At 45.8% G+C, this 16688-nt stretch overlaps 1 protein-coding gene across 1 annotated transcript in view; it reads right to left on the bottom strand.

The window, feature by feature from the left end:
• The window catches only part of ULK1 (unc-51 like autophagy activating kinase 1), a 106121-nt gene extending 95181 nt beyond the window's left edge, over positions 1-10940 (bottom strand). The window contains exons 1-3 of the mRNA XM_083717009.1: positions 9576-10940; positions 8079-8171; positions 7930-7971 (exon numbers count right to left, since the gene is read on the bottom strand). Of these exons, the coding sequence (XP_083573135.1) occupies positions 7930-7971; positions 8079-8171; positions 9576-9665 (225 nt within the window). The 5' untranslated portion in view covers positions 9666-10940. The remainder of the gene's footprint in view (positions 1-7929; positions 7972-8078; positions 8172-9575) is intronic.
• Positions 10941-16688: the final 5748 nt, after the last annotated feature.

Consider the following 16688-nt stretch of genomic DNA (forward strand, 5'->3'; position numbering starts at 1 on the left):
AACGCTGTTGGACTCCCATCATCCCTGGGCATAGGCCATTTTGGCTGGGGCTGCCTACAGAGGCCTATAGCTTCTCCATCTTTGGCAGATGATAATGAGCTAGATTATCATCTGCCAAAGCCATTGGCTATCATTCGAAGCCACAAACATGAGTCTGACCAAACTGCGGGAGGCAGTGGAAGACAGGAGTGCCTGGCGTGCTCTGGTCCATGGGGTCACGAAGAGTCGGACACGAGTCGGACACGACTAAACGACTAAACAACAACAACAATGAGCTAGATGGGACCAATGGCCTGAGTCTGACTTGCATAAGACAGAGAGAAACTACAACACAGTGGAAGAACTCATACAAAACTTTTGTTGTTGTTGTTCCTGGGAATGGAAGAGGAAGCAACTTCTTGCGGCACAAAACAGCAACATTTCAACAGAATGGCAGACTGGGTATTGCTCCTTCCGATGTTCTGTTACCAAAATAAATCTAGTATTATGTCAGTTCATGGCTTGTTTAAAAAATAAATAAATCATACGAGCAAATAAAAAACTCCCCGTTTAGAAATTAAATGCAAGGCAAGTAGTGGCTGTGTGGTGGTCTACAGCATAGGTCCTCAACGAGTGAGTCACAAGGCCATTCCAGGTGGGTCGCAGCCAAGTTATTGCCACCATATGGCTCTCTAGCTAAGGCTTACTGGACCAAAGGAGCAGCGTATGCCATTACTGGGCTAAGAGGGAATTCTTCCGATGAGACACTCCTTTTGTCTATTTCCATGAGCGCTTCAACTTGGCAGGGAAAAGGCACGAGCCTATGTATCAATAGGATACATATTTCTGATCAATCCTATGTCCCACTTTCCTATAGCTAGGCCTGTAGGGAGGGAGCTCTCTCTGGAACAGGGGCATACTGTTCACTTTTGAGTCTATATCTATTGTTTTCCAGGCTTCTCCTTAAATGGAATTTTGCATGCGGAGGTTTCAGCTGCGGTGGGTTAGTTAGGATTAGCTTGGTTGCCCACCAAGGCAGCAATAAGGGTCCTGGGATTAGCGATGGCAGTGAGAGCGCTTGGAGGGAGCAGGAATTCCACATAACGATCACCTCACTTTTTTTAACCTGAAATAGGTCTGGGTCAAGTCACGGATCTCTCTCCCCATGACGCAAGCTGAAAGTCAGGGGTGGGTCTTTGGCCTGGACCAGTTGGAGACCATGGGAGGTTAAGAAGTACACCCCCGAACCTATGGAGAGAACTGCTGGCTGATATGAGGTAGATCTGAAAGGCTGACTTCCTAATGGACAACAGCAGCAGCAAAACTACCTACCGTATTTTTTGCTCTGATTTTTTCCTCCTAAAAAGTAAGAGGAAATGTGTGTGCGTCTTATGGAGCGAATGCAGGCTGCGCAGCTATCCCAGAAGCCAGAACAGCAAGAGGGATTGCTGCTTTCACTGTGTAGCGATCCCTCTTGCTGTTCTGGCTTCTGAGATTCAAAATATTTTTTTCCTTCTTTTTCTCCTCCAAAAACTAGGTGTGTCTTGCGGTCTAGTGCATCTTATAGAGCGAAAAATACGGTATTTTCCCCTCTTAAGCTGGGGAAGATAGCTAACCGGGTGAGCTTGGCTGGTGTGTAAAAGGACTGCAAGCTCAGCTCAATTCGGACACTGAAAACAAATTCCAAGGATCAGAATGTGCTGAGATGTACCCCAGTCTAATTCTATTGGTTAAGGTCATAAACACAACAAGCATGAAGGCTTGCCCACACCAGTCTACAGTCACTGTGGTTTCATCAACCATTTCCTTTGTGTGGTGGGGGGCAGGGAGAGTTACAGAGAGAGAGTCCCAATAAAGCCAGAAACAGAAAGACTTTGAGAGGGAGGGAGGAAAGAAAACACAAAACACAAAACAGGTAACAGCATCAACCCTCCAAAAGAAGCTATGGTTTACAGCTTCCAGGGTGGCAGCTGTGTTATATCTGCTGCCGCAGATAAAAAGCATTCAGCACCACGGAAAAATATTTTAAGGTGGTATCTGCTTATCCAGTTGGGAGGTGGGAGAGTTTAGGCGACAATCAATCTTAAAAGATTGGGAGCGGTGGAGCAGCACCAAATTGTACTTAAAGGGGTCTCCAGTTAACAGCAAAGTGTATGCAACAGCTTTCAAAGGCAAAACAATAAGACCTGCAAGGGATTCTCTTTTGCATTTGAACAAAGAAAACGGTAAACAAGGAGCTTGCCGCTTAAAAAAAACCGAACAGCTTTCTGAACCAGCTGAATTACTACCATCCTGGCATCTCTGTGGGAGAACAAGATTTGGGAGCACTGAATGTCAGGGACCATGGGAGCTGTGGACTGACAACATCTGTCCCGGCACACAGTGTCCATCCCTGGCCTATGGTTTCCAACTGATTCACTTTCGATTTAAGTACCAGGGCTGACACTGCTGCAGCTACCATGCACATACAAGCAGACACAAACTAGCCTGAATTTCAGTCGTGCGAGGGCACTCAAAACACCTCCAATTTATATGCTGCCTCTCAAAATACCAAGGCTGTGTACAATAACACAATTCAAGACAAAAGAATCCCAAATATGCTAAACCCCAATCTAATGCCACAGACTGGGGGGCCACCACGGAAAGGGCCCTTCAAATTGCCACAAGATGAACCTCTGCAGACCACAGCATAACAGGTTTATTTATCATTTTCTCCGTAAGAGCTCTGTGTATCAAAGACAGATTTAATGCTTCAATTCAAACCTCACCAAATATAATGCAACTTACTTTCAAGTTCAACGTGCATAGGACTGCAGCTTTATGTTTAAAAATCACAACACAGCAACAAAACAATAAAAGCACAAGGGTCATACGAAATGTGAGGCCAAGTAGGCCCACTGAGATTAATAGACCTGACTACATAAGTTATTTTGCAATCCTATGCATTTCAAAAGCAGCGATCTAGAGAAGTCTACACTACAGGAAACTATAAGAGAAATCGAAAGGGATAATTCCATCAGCTTTCTGAGATACAGTTCCCAGAATTCCAAACAACAAGGAAGCCAAGAACCATTAAAGTGATTTACATTTGTCACATAGACACACCCAGGCAGATGCTTTATGATGCAGAACGGAGACCCGGTGACACATTTAGCACCCTGGCAGATCTGGCTGCAGGAAAGGAATTAGGATTTCCTCAAACTGGTTTGTCCTCACTGGGCAATGGCTGCAAGGCAGTCTTGGCCAAGAGGCAACTCTCAAAGGCCATTTGATAGCTCACCAGCAGCAGTTCTGGAAACACCCAAGTAGGAAGCAACAGCAGAAAGGTCCCATTCAGATGCTAAAACACAACTGATGCAGGCTTTGTGTGGTTTGTGGGAGGGTTCACATGTTGCCTGTGTGTGTGTGAGAGAGAGGGGGGGGGGTCCAGCAGGGCCTCAGGCTCAAGGCAGGTGTGGGTGGGTGGGTGTGGGTGTGTACACAGCCCACTTAATCCTGCTTTGGATTATTGTGGAATTCAAACACTTGTTAATTTTTTAGACTCTGCACCCTTCAGGGTAGTCCCTTTCACTTTAATTCTGTACAGAGCCATGCACATTGATTGCGCTATATAAACGTTGAAAATAATGTTTTTTTTAAGCCTTTGTGAAGTTTCACCACAATATCAAAAATATTACTCTTAATATTTATTACTTGCTTTACTCATTTAAAAAAAATGGCTCGAAGCAACTCACGAACCGAAACACTGAAACCAACTACAATAAACACAACCCATAAAAGCCTTTTTAAAAAATAAACAAACAAACAAATTCATTTCCACAAATAAAAGGCAGGTCTGGCAGATCACGCCCAGCCAAAACATGTCACAGATCCTTCAAAATCCTGTTCATTAATATGGAAGCAAAATTCATGGGCTCTAAATCTTTCTCTTTCTGGTTTTGTTGACCAGGCAGCCCTGCAAATAGAGCAGAGATGGGGAACCACACGCTCAAGGGTCCAACATGGCCTTTCCAGGCCTTCTGCCTCACCTCTGTGGCTTTCTCCAAGGCCTCACCTGCTCCCAAGACCACCCTACCCATGGTCACTCATGTGCTCTGGCTTAGCTGGGACATATACTGGAATTCTGATAATGCCTTTTGCTTGCCTGAATGTAGAATGAAGAGACCTCTGGCTTTTCCATTACTGAAATACAGCCCGGTGTGCAATGGCGAGAGCTGTATCCATCCTTTCACCTACTTTTTGCCTCTGGCCCTGGTAAGTTTGTCCATAATAAGGCCCTTTGCCCCTCCCCAAAAGGTTTTGCACCCCTGAAATAAAGGACTGTCCTCTATAAAGTACAATACACAGAAAAGCTACACTTTGGAACTCCCTGCCTAGTGAAATCAGACAGGCACCTTCATGGTATTCTTCTCGGCACCTGCTAAGAACATTTTTGTTCGGACACGACCCTACAGACACGTGGAATGTCAACGTATATTTTAGTCTGGCTTTTAGCTTTCTGTTGATTTTAATTGTTATTTTTTGAACTAAAACGAAATGGTGGATTTAAACTGTTTTTGACTGATAATTTTCTTACTCTGCTCTTTTTGCAAGCCACCTTTGAGGTTTTGTTGCAATCAATCAGCATATAAAACTTGTGAAACAAACAAACAAATACTTATTGCATCCTGAAGTAATATTCGTTACCACGTTAAGCTGGTGTGCTGTAAGACCAGAGTCTTGAATTACATAACAACACCTGCTACCTGAAAGGCCCTCTGAAACTGTGGCTCCCAAGGAATCAAAACCCAAGTGAAATCAAGCCCCGCCCCAAAATGAAAACTGAGAATCTCATGATGTTGCAGATCCATGCATCTTGTGATTTGACATTCATGCACACAGATGCACACAGAGAAATATGACACACCTAGTCTAGTAAAACAACATAGTTGGTGTGGAAAGATACTAGCTAAGCAGGACTCAGTGGGGTAAGATACAGAAACTGCTGTCCACCTCCAAGGTCCTTGAACCAAGTCTTCAGACTTGGGCTTAGTTCCTGCCGACAAAAGCACGAGTCCTGGCTGTGCCGCTCCAGAGTTCGCATGATGGAATGCTCCTTCATGCCAGTTAAGATACAGGATATCCCTGAAACTAGAGAACTAACATGACAGGGAGAAAAATAAGCTGGGCTGGAACCATCCCTGATAAGCATTTTCTACGTGCAAGGATTAACTGTTGGTGCGAAAGAACCAACGTGTCCGTTCCTACCAGAGACACATGTTTATTAATTCAGGAAGATGCTTTGGGTTGTATTCAATGATAGCTCTACTCACAGAGTAGGCCCACTGAAATCAACAAACATGACTAACTGTAGTTCATTAATTTCAATGGTTCTGGTCTGAGTAAAATTTAACTGAACACCACCCAACGGGGCTCAATTAAGATTCAAATTAAATGCTGGAGGCACTGAGGACCTAGTCAGGTTCTACCCTGGAGGCAGATTTTGGCAGCATCCCACATCATGTGTAGATAACTCACAAATAGCCAAACTGATGCATCACACAAGGTACTGTTTCTGGAAACCACCCTGAGTGGATGAGGCAACACAGTCAGATGGGTGGGGCATAAGGAATACATCATCATCAGCTCCAGGTAGGGCTGGGAGAGACTTCACCTGAAACCCTAGAGCAGCTTCCTCAACTTTGGCCCACCTATGAGGCCTAGGACCCTTGTACCTATGGGACCGCCTCTCCTGGTATGCCTCAAGATCCATAAATAACAACACCCTAGTGGTCCCAGGCCCTAAGGAAGTTAGATTAGCTTCAACCAGAGCCAGGGCCTTTTCAACTCTGGCTCCAGCCTGGTGGAACGCTCTGCCTCATGAGACCAGGGCCCTGCAGGATCTGATTTCTTTCCTCAGGGCCTGTAAGACAGAGTTGTTCCGCCTGGCCTTTGGCTTGGAGCCAAATTAATTCCCTCCCTCTCTTTCTTTTTTTTTCCTTTCCTTTCTCCTGCGATGAGGCTACATTTTAATATTTTACTGTTTCAATATCTTAATGTTGTATTTTAATCTTGTTTTTAAGTTGTATTCATTCAACTTGTTTTTATTATTGCTTGTTAGCCGCCCTGAGCCCGGCCTTAGCTGGGGAGGGCGGGGTATGAATAAAAATTATTATTATTATTACAACAACTCCCATGATCTCTAGCTAGCAGGACCAGTGGTCAGGGATGGGAATTGTAGTCCCAAAACAGCTGGAGGGCTGAGGCTGAGGAAGCCTGCCCTAGAGAGCTGCTGCCAGTCAGTGTTGACGGTACAAAGTTGGATGGACCCTTGTGTAAGTCACATTCCTATGTTCCCACCTATCCCATCTGCCTAATCCACATGGGTACATCTATCAAAATGGAAATAATAATAATAATAATAATAATAATAATAAAAACAACCGGGGTCTTACTACAAAGTGTAAATTCTGGTCTGCAGCTGGGTGACCGAGGTTTCCATAACACTAAGCAGAAAGAAAAGTAGCTCATGTGCAGATTTTTACGCAAAAGAGCTGGCCTCTGGAATTTGCATGAATAACATGGTGTTTTGCACCACCAAGGAAACAAAAGGAAGGGTGTTGACCCAATGACTTTTGCAAGGTTTCCGAGGGAACAAAATCAGAATATTTATTCTATGATTCTGCAAGAGAAAAGGCCTTGCTGCATTTCCTTAGGGCAACTGGAGGGGGTTGGGGGAGGGGAGAAGAGAGAATTAAAGACTGGGGGTGGGGAAAACATGCTGCTTTGTGCAAAACCGATCTGCTTCCTGATTATTTGACCTGAGATAACCCCACCCCCAGCAACATCCAGCCCCTATTTTGGAGACTGCAGAGGTACCCTGGGAAAAAGAGTCCTTGCCTCCGAGAAGAACAGAACCGAAAGGAAACAGAAGCCGAGAACTAGAGACTACAGCTCCCAGAAAGCATTGCACGCAGCCTGCGCCAAACACACAGGCAGGAATTTGGTTGCACTGATGATGCAAAGCCCTGACTCAACCAATCCCAGAGCGCAGGAGGAATGTCAACAAACAAGGAGGTCTGGAGGCCACATGACACCAGACAGCAACAAAGCTCAGATAAGCAACAGGGAGAACCAGGGTTCAGAGCTGGAACTCCTCTTCCTGTGGCTATAAAAGCAACTGAAGGCCGTTCGTACCCAAACAACAAGAGGACTCCAAGGTGGCAATTGGCACAGTGATCCAGTTCAAAACAGGATTTAATTCTGGGCACACACAACCTAGTGGTGCCATTGCCATGTAAATAGATAAAACAAAAGCTGCTTGAAAAATCAAAGGGAGATTTCATGATGGGGGGTAGGGGAAGGAGGGCTAACTAACTTAAGCAGTAAAGTGACAAATGTCCCTACAGATTTTGTAGAGTGAGCTAGTTCTCAGTCTGGGGAGCATCACAAGAGGAAAAGACAGAAAAGAATCCGGCATTTGCACAGAACATCCAGACTGACAGTAACAAGGCCAAATGGATCAAAAGTGCGATTCAGTCAAGCCTTCCTAACTTTTGTCTGCATATACTGTACATTCAAAATACAATCTAATTAAGTAGCAGAACATGCCAAAGGGAACAAAAGCAAACAGCCAGCCTAACAAGACGACTTCAGGTAAAACACATCTACTGGATGCACACTCCATTTCAATGTCCGCATTTTGAAGATGAAGGACCCTCCATCATTTCAAGGCCCTGCTCCACTGATGGGATCCTGTCCTACAGTTAAAGCTTTCTGCCCTGCAGTTAAGCCTGTGTGCCCCCTTGCTCCTATCGGGTTATATATAGTTTTTACAAAGTGTACAGACTTTTCTCCCGTCACTCTCCAAAACCTCCAATAATCCACAGCTCTCAGCAAAATTTTAAAGTATCACACCTTAACCCCTCCCCCTCCCTACAACATCGTTCCAAGATAGAAGTAAACTAATACCTGGAAGTCGTACAAGGCAACGATATTTTCATGCTTCAGTTCCTAGAAGGAAAGAGAGAGGTGATGGTGGTATAAGCATTTATAAAATCGCAAACAGTCGCCTTAAATCGAAATGTCAATAGCAGCAAAAACATCCCCCCCCCCCTTACCTTGAGTATTTTGATTTCCTTTCCCAAGAGAGTCTGGGATTTTGCCAAGTTTTTCTTGTTGATGCATTTTATTGCTACCTCCACTTCAGGTTTCTGAAAGTTAATAATAATAAAAGACAGATGCAGAATGTAAGTTGGAGGTTGCGAAGCCCACATTTTATTTTCACATGCTCAGAAACACACATGCGCATCTCTCTAATGAGTTCATATGCTTCAAATCACAAGAGAGGTGCTCAGCAAACCCTGCTTCACTATCCCAAACCATGTAGAGCACATGTCCAGGCTTGCCCTTTATTGACTTTGCATTTGTCCGGCACTGGGAAGAGGGGGAACAGATATTCATTTCAAATGGCTCTTTACACTGCCATTATCCTCTTAATTTAAGCAATACAAATATTTGGATTGTAGAAGTTTATCCCCAGCTTTACGGATGATGTGAAAAAAGGTGCCCACCCATGGACTGTGTGTTTCTTTCGTTTAATCATTAAGTGATGTAGGAGACATATTTAACAATGCCAAGGACACTTTGGAGACATGGGCTAATCTTTAGGGATAAGAATGCCAGACAGCAACCCTGCTACAGAAGTCATTCCACCTTTACAGGAGCTTTCACCCCCTTGTTCACCAAGGCAGCACAATGGCCTGGTAAAGAAAGCCGACAAGGTTACCGGTCTGCAGAGGGAGAGCCTTCCCTCCTCTGCCACCCTGTTTGGATTCCAGCCTGAATGCAGTTACTCTGTTGCCTATGGACTACCAGGCTAGTAGTGTGCCTTAAATCCAAAGCTGCAGAGCCACATAGCTGAGTATTTATAGTTCCTCCAGTACTGCAATGTGTTTGTTAGCTTGTGGCCGCTTTAGATAGGCAGGGTTGCCAAGCCGCCGAGATAAGGCCTGTTTTCATTTTGCCTATCCAAAGTCTCGGATTTCTTCTTGGCATGTCGAGAATAAATTGCATCGAACCTAAAGCTGATCAACTCCCTGCAAAAGTTAACTTGCGGCATAGTAGCAATAGATCAAATTGTTATAATAATAAAACAGCAACAGCAACAACTTGGGAGTTTCTAAGCTCCTTTTCTTGGAAGTGCATCCCTTGAAGTCAAGTGAGTCTGTCTTCTGAGTTGACTAGTTTAGAACTGGTCTCATTCTGACCCGATTTGCATGGCCAAGAGTCCTGTTTATTGCAACAGAGTGTTGCCTGGACCCACAGGAGGAGCAAGCAAAGTGATCCAGTTCAGCTGTGTGTTTATTTAGGCTCTTCCAAAAGTAGATACGTGTATTGCCTAAGAGAGCAGTGGGGAAGGTGTGTGTGACATACGTATTACAAAAAGGAACAAAATAGTTTTAATACAAAACCCCCGAGAGGGGGGGAGTGTGTGTGTGTGTGTGTGTGTGTGTGTGTGTGTGTGTGTGTGTGTTAAACTGCTACTTATCTCCCAAGTACAAATGAGTAGAGCCACTAAAAAAAAGTTTGGAAAGAAGAATAAACATTGTATTTACCTCTTTGTGCCTCCCTTTGAAAACGACGGCGAAAGCTCCATGCCCGATCAAATCCTTTCTGCTGAACTCAAATTTCCCAACCGTCTCCATGCCTTTCCACGTTTGGGCCTCAAGTGTGAATGGCGAGAAGGAGCTTGGTAGCAATAGCAACAATATATGTATAGTTGAAAAGGGGGTGGGGGTGGGAAGGCGAGTCGAAGGCCTCCCCCAAACCCTCTTTGTTAAAGCGGGGGTGGGACCCTAAGCACACACAATAAAAATAATAATAAAGTTTTGAAAGACACCGAAGCCCTCTCTTTCAAGGACAATCAAGAGGAACTAGAAACTTGAAAAAGCAAAACTTCTCTCCTGTCCAGCTCTCGGCAGTTAAATTTCTGGCTTTGGACTCCCACCTCTTCTTCGGCCATCGGCTGTCTTTTTCTGTAAAAAGGCCGGGATTTAGTCATTGTTACGAAGGGACCTGAGGGGAGGGAGTTCGAGTCCCGGCTACCAAACTTTCCCCATTTTTATTGCAGCCAGGAAAGTGGGGGTGGGGGAGAGAATTAAAACCAATATTTAAAACACGTATATAATGTGCAGATAGAATAGGTATCAAGTCTCCAAATTCAAGACCTTGTGAATGAGCCCCAGCACTAGAAAGAGCTCGTCCCGTTGGGCCGCCCGGCTACGAAGACCGACCCATCTCCGGCCATCCGGAGCTCAAAAACGCAAGCTGATGCAAGACGCGTAAATCCACACCAAAAAAAAACACCAGCCTCTCCAACCTTGACGTCAAATCCACCTTAAAAAGAAAGACCCAGCAAAAAGACCACCATCCACCTTAAGACCAAGTCCACCTTAAGAGTTGTTGTTGTGTTTTTTCACCCCCTCTCTGCCCCCCCTTCCTCTTCCAACCAGTTTTTTGTTTCTACAAACAGCTGCCCAGATGCGCGCCGGGGATGCCCTTCCTTCTTTCCTTCTTCTTCTTCTGGGATTCTTGCGGAGGGGGGAAATCCCTTTTTTGTTGTCTCTCGCAGGAGCAGGAGGAGAATTAAGTAGGGGGTCCAAGCAGAGGCTCCCTTCTGGCTTGGCTGGCGGAGGAGAGGATCCGCGGAGCAGCCGCTGCTGTTTCCAGCTTCAGACAAAAGACCTGCGAGGCTCAGGGCGCAGGAGAGCTCAGCTCTGCCTGTCCGCCTTATTTATTTATTTCCCAGGGAGCGCAGGCGCCGTTGCGACCGGAGAGAGAGAGACTAAATAAATGGAGACAAGAGCAGCAGCAGCAGCCACCTAAAGGCAAAAAGGAGGGATGAGCCGGGCGGCTTTTAAAGGCACAGCAAAGATCTCGTGAGTCACGCAGAGCGAACCGCGCAGGCACACGCGCGCACGCAAGTGGTTGCAGTTGGGAATTCTGCAACGAGTCAGGGATCGCTCAGCTTCGAGCATCACCTGAGACACCACATGCTGGAGCTGGAAGAGGGAGGGTGTCCCAAGTCCCTCCCCTCCAGCCCAAGGAGATTGTTGTTTTCCCCTACGCTTTGTGTGGCGATGAGAAAACGATCGGTGGTATTCCCTGCCTCTTGAAGTTCGCAAGGTCAGCAGAAAAGAAAGAGACGGGGGAGGGGCTTGCAGAAGAAATGGATGGCCCGTGGCAATTTAGGGGCATGTGTTTCTATGGGTCTACCCTTGAGGTGAAAGATGAGAGCACAAAATATGGTCTGAAGCTCAACATAAAAAAACCTGAGATCATGGCCACCGGTCCCATCACCTCCTGGCAAATAGAAGGGGAAGAAATGGAGGCAGTGAGAGATTTTACTTTCTTGGGCTCCATGATCAATGCAGATGGTGACAGCAGCCACGAAATTAAAAAGACGCCTGCTTCTTGGGAGAAAAGCAGTGACAAACCTAGACAGCATCTTAAAAAGCAGAGACATCACCTTGCCAACAAAGGTCCGTATCGTTAAAGCTATGGTTTTCCCAGGAGTGATGTATGGAAGTGAGAGTTGGACCATAAAGAAGGCTGATCGCTGAAGAATTGATGCTTTTGAATTATGGTGTTGGAGGAGACTCTTGAGAGTCCCATGGACTGCAAGAAGAACAAACCTATCCATTCTGAAGGAAATCAGCCCTGGGTGCTCACTGGAAGGACAGATCATGAAGCTGAGGCTCCAATACTTTGGCCACCTCATGAGAAGAGAAGACTCCCTGGAAAAGACCCTGATGTTGGGAAAGATGGAGGGCAGAAGGAGAAGGACAGTGTTCTCGAAGCCACAAACATGAGTTTGACCAAACTGCGGGAGGCAGTGGAAGACAGGAGTGCCCGGCCTGCTCTGGTCCATGGGGTCACAAAGAGTCGGACACGACTAAACAACAACAACCCTTGAGTAGAACGTGATTGACTATAACCCCATTATAGGAGACAGCTCCTAGGGGCAGAGGACCCTTTGCCCCCCCATAAAATATTTGAGAGGGCCCCCCCCCAAGTTGATGGGCTTCACCATTCAAATGATATTGTGATTGGTCTGTTGGCCTGTGATGTGGTTTAATCTATTAACAAAAAGGGCTGCATGTAGCTTCCAGGAAATAAAGCTGCTGAAAGCAGTGTGTGAGAAGGGGAGAAAAGTGAATCCCTGCGAAGAGAAGCAGTCTGCAGCTGAAGGCGAAGGGGACAACACTACACATTGGAGAAGGACAGGCTGCCTCCACTCAGGGAGCTGGAGGTGCATGCGAGTGTGAAAGGAAGAGCAGCGGAAGACTGCTGGATCGGTGCCTGCGGGGGGGCCAAGAAAAAGGGAGCCAAAGCTTCTGCTGAATGTGTGGTGGGAGAGGAAAGTGTGCCTGGGAACATGCTGGCACTTTCCCTAATGGGAGGGAACACCCAGGAGCATAGCAAGGCTTTTGTGCCTGCATAGCTGGCTGAAATAAAAACCGCCAGTGATTTTGCCCCAAGATGGCCTTGTGGGGTGGAGAATGGCCCCAGTGCTGGGTGCAGCCACCTCCTCCCTGGGGGCAAGAGTCCTTGGGAGAGTTACCTCCCTTGGTTGGGCCCAGTGCCGGATTTACGTATAAGCTAAACAAGCTATAGCTTAGGGCCCCAATCTTTTTTGGGGGGGCCAAAAAATTTAAAGGAAAAGAAAACACTGGGTGTACATTTCTGAAAAATAAGATAAAAAACATATAAAACCTACATACAGCAACAGAGTTTTGTGTTGTGTATGGACCTTGTGATAAGAATTTTAAAGTCTTAGATATATAATAAATGTTCATAAATGTACCAACCAAGCCGGTACATAGATCAGCATAGGAAGACCAACCTGAAACCATTTTTGATTCCCAAACTGACCAAATGTTTTCTCTGCAAGGTCAAAGGAAAATGGAAAAGCTTCCCCATTGCCTGTCTTAATCCTGTCTTAAGGGTATGTCTGTATGTGTTTGAATAGGGTGAGCCTGTGACCTGGCTCAGAAACTAAGCATTTATTACAAAAGACTGGCCAGGCTCCCCAGGCAATCCAATCAAGTAACCATTAACAGGTACCCTGCCAGACAGGAGGTAAACAATGCACTCAGATTTCTCTTGAGCTACACCCCTTTCTGTGATGCAGGTATGTGGGGGGTGGTCTTGGATTACACCCCATCTGTGATGTAGGTATGATGTATGGAGGGATGGTCTTGAGCTCCAGGGCAGGGAATTTAAAATGTCTATATAAGGGCAGCCACACCTTTGTTCTGGGTTCCTCCTCCTTTCCTGCATGTGAGGGGAGCACCCTGTTGCAACAGATCAGTAAAGATCAGGCTTACTTGTTGCTGTTTAGTCCTTTAGTCGTGTCCGACTCTTTGTGACCCCATGGACCAGAGCACGCTAGGGCACTAGCTACTTTGCTTCTCAATATTCTCTGGTTGGCCTCTGTTATTTTCTCCTACCAATAGGGAACCCATAAGGACTCTATATGGGCTCTTGGATACCCCATAAGGGAAAAGGGGCACATTTTGTTTACAACAACCTATTGGGTCCATAAATTACCATGTAGCATATATTCAACACAAAAAACAGCGACAATTTGTTCAACTCGACATATAAAGGGCCCCATTACCTTCAGTAGCTTAGGGCCTCATCAAACCTAAATCTGGCCCTGGTTGGGCTCCCTGAAGTGTTCCAGAGAAGTTGGGAGTAGGCAGAGAGAGAAATTTCTGGCCTCCAAGGACAGGGGTTGGGGGTGGTCTGGATCAATCTGTTTGGAAGAAGTTTCCCTCCAACAGGGACTGGCCGCAGCCTGGGCTTTGATCTGCTTCTTAATTTGCTTCCACTGTGACCGGTGTCAAGATCCAATGAAAGAGGAATTCTGTGTTAAGCTACTTGAACAAAAAACTCTGGAAACCCCAAGCCAATGGACCACGCAGGCAGCTGCCTGGAGGAGTGGGTGAGGGGTTTGGTCTATGGGGGCTGTTTGCTTTTCCTGCAAGTTAGCAATGGTATTGTGACGCTGCTAAATTGTGCTTTTTTACATGTTTCTCATGGTCAGAACTGGTGAATTATTATCATTTTATTAAAATTGCTCAGATAATCATTGTGTGTAAAAGTTGTCTTTGAAATGCAGATGTGACTGGAGTGTGTGCCCAGAAGGAAGGAAGAGAAGGCCTGGAGGATCCCTAAGGAAATAGAGAAAAATAGTAAAAGGAATCAGCACCATGCTGGGTTGTCTTTGTTAACATTCTGCTATTTGTCTCTCTCCCCCCCCCCCCAATAATATTTATTCAAAATTTAAAAGGTTACAAAAAAGGACACAATTTACAAAAACAAAACATATCCAAGAAATAAAAAAATAGAATAAAGCAAAGCAAAAACAGCTAAAAAAGACAAAACAGATACAATCCAAAAAGAAAAAAAGAACAAGTTAAACCTTTATGTAACTCCCTTTCTTAACTTATCTCCTTGACCTCCTCACACCTCCCCTCTTTGTATTCTAATTCATATAGATATTTCAGCAAATCCTTCATCTTATTTTTATCTTTATATCTTATCTTAATATACTGTAATTTTCCATTATTTCTTCCACCAATTAACCACCCACTTTTACTTTATTTAATCTTGTTTCTCATTAAAACTTATATATCTGAACTTATTCTTAAAGCGTTTCCCCTAGGGTCAAAAAAAAAGATTCCATTCCACGATTTTCCCATCTCTCATTAAAAGAAAAAGAAAAAAACAAATTATAATGTATACACTTTAAATTCCCAATTTTCTTTCACCAGCTCCCCTCCCCGGTTTCGGCCCCTGGCAATAGTTCCATCAATCTCAGAAAACCATCAACCCGGAGATCTTAAGTCCGAGTCTCTTAAGTCTCTTTCATGTCCCCTCTGCCGGTCTTTTTGATAATCTTTGGTGTTAAAAACCAGATCTCGGGGAAGCTCCAACCCAACGGTAGTCATATTCCTTCTTAGCAAGTCTGCCAGACTTCCTTAGTTAAAGGTAGGGCCCATGGAATATTCCAAATCTTGCTTCACACTCCTTCCAAATCCAAAGGCCTGCTATTTTTCTATAGGAGAAGTATTTTTGTTAATAGTACATTCGGAAGCAGATGTGTCTTTCAAAAAGCGAGGTGATGAGTTTATGGGGTGGGGCAGATTTCCCCAAACTCTTAAATGTAGTAAATGTTAGAATTTAGCTAATATTTGGAGTATTGAGGAAAGGTGCCAGATGCTGAAATTAGCAGTGTAAAAATACAGACTATACTGGTTTTCGGTGTTCAGGAAATCAGCCAATACAGGTGTCATTAAGAAACAAAGAGAGCAGAGTTCTGGGCCATTAAGGGCGATTGACAAGGCAAATACTATCCTTCCCCTGGCCTTGGGAGTGGGCAGAGACAAAAGAGTTGGGAGGTTGAGGTTGCAGGGGGTATGATGTCACCACAGGAAAAAGTGTCATTTTCAGAAGGTTTTTGGCAAGGCTAAAAAGAAAGGTGAGGCAGAACTGCATGCAGGCTGAGTGGGAGAGGCTGTACCCAGAGCATGGCTGGCTTCTGCTCTTGAGGTGTAATATTCTGCACCCCCCCTATCAAGGCTCAGGTGTATATACACTGGTACCTCAGGTTAAGAACTTAATTCGTTCTGGAGGTCCATTCTTAACCTGAAACTGTTCTTAACCTGAAGCACCACTTTAGCTAATGGAGCCTCCCGCCACCGCTGTGCAACTTCTGTTCTCATCCTGAAGCGAAGTTCTTAACCCGAGGTACTATTTCTGGGTTAATGGAGTCTGTAACCTGAAGTGTCTGTAACCTGAGGCGTCTCTAACCCGAGGTACCACTGTATATAGTTCCAGTTGCCCCCACCTCAAAAAGGCTACTGTGGAGCTGGGGAAAGATGCAGAAAAGAGCTACCAAAGTGTTCAAGGGCAAGGGTGTCTGCCCATAGAGGCTAGTGGCACGGGGAGCCAGGGCGCCAAGTTCTGTAGGGCACCATAGAAGAGGCGGAGGCTGAACAAGACGCCTCCCAGCATTAGATCGCCGCCCTCGCCCACCTCCACCATGCTGCGGTGAAGCAGCGCCGCGCCGCACCCAGAGCCTCCTTCTGCCATGGTCACAGTGGCACGAAACGGCCAGCTGAGCCGGGAGGTGCCACGTCCAGTCTCCACCTCTTCCCCGCCAGAGGAGCCACCCTCCAGCTGCTGTCTGCCTCCTCCAGCCCCGCCGGCAGTGCAGCGCCGTCCTCCCTAACAAACTCTGGGAAATAGGGGGTGGGCACTGGAGGGAGCTTTGCACCCACGGCGCCAGATATGCTTAAGACAGCCCTGATCAACTCCTCTGTGAGAAAATGTTAGAATTCTTTGTATTCTGATAGCTCTTGTTTTTTTAGTTTGTGCAGTAAATTTAAAGGTAAAGGGACCCCTGACCATTAGGTCCAGTTGTGGCCGACTCTGGGGTTGCGGCGCTCATCTCGCTTTATTGGCCGAGGGAGCCGGCGTACAGCTTCCGGGTCATGAGGCCAGCTTGTCTAAGCCGCTTCTGGCAAACCAGAGTAGCGCACGGAAACACCGTTTACCTTCCCGCTGGAGTGGTATCTATTTATCTACTTGCACTTTGACGTGCTTTCGAACTGCTAGGTTGGCAGGAGCTGGGAGCTCACCCCGTCGCGGGGATTTGA

The sequence above is a fragment of the Podarcis gaigeae genome (genome assembly GCF_964106915.1).
Source record: "Podarcis gaigeae genome assembly, chromosome: 16".
Classification (NCBI taxonomy): Eukaryota; Metazoa; Chordata; class Lepidosauria; order Squamata; family Lacertidae; genus Podarcis; species Podarcis gaigeae.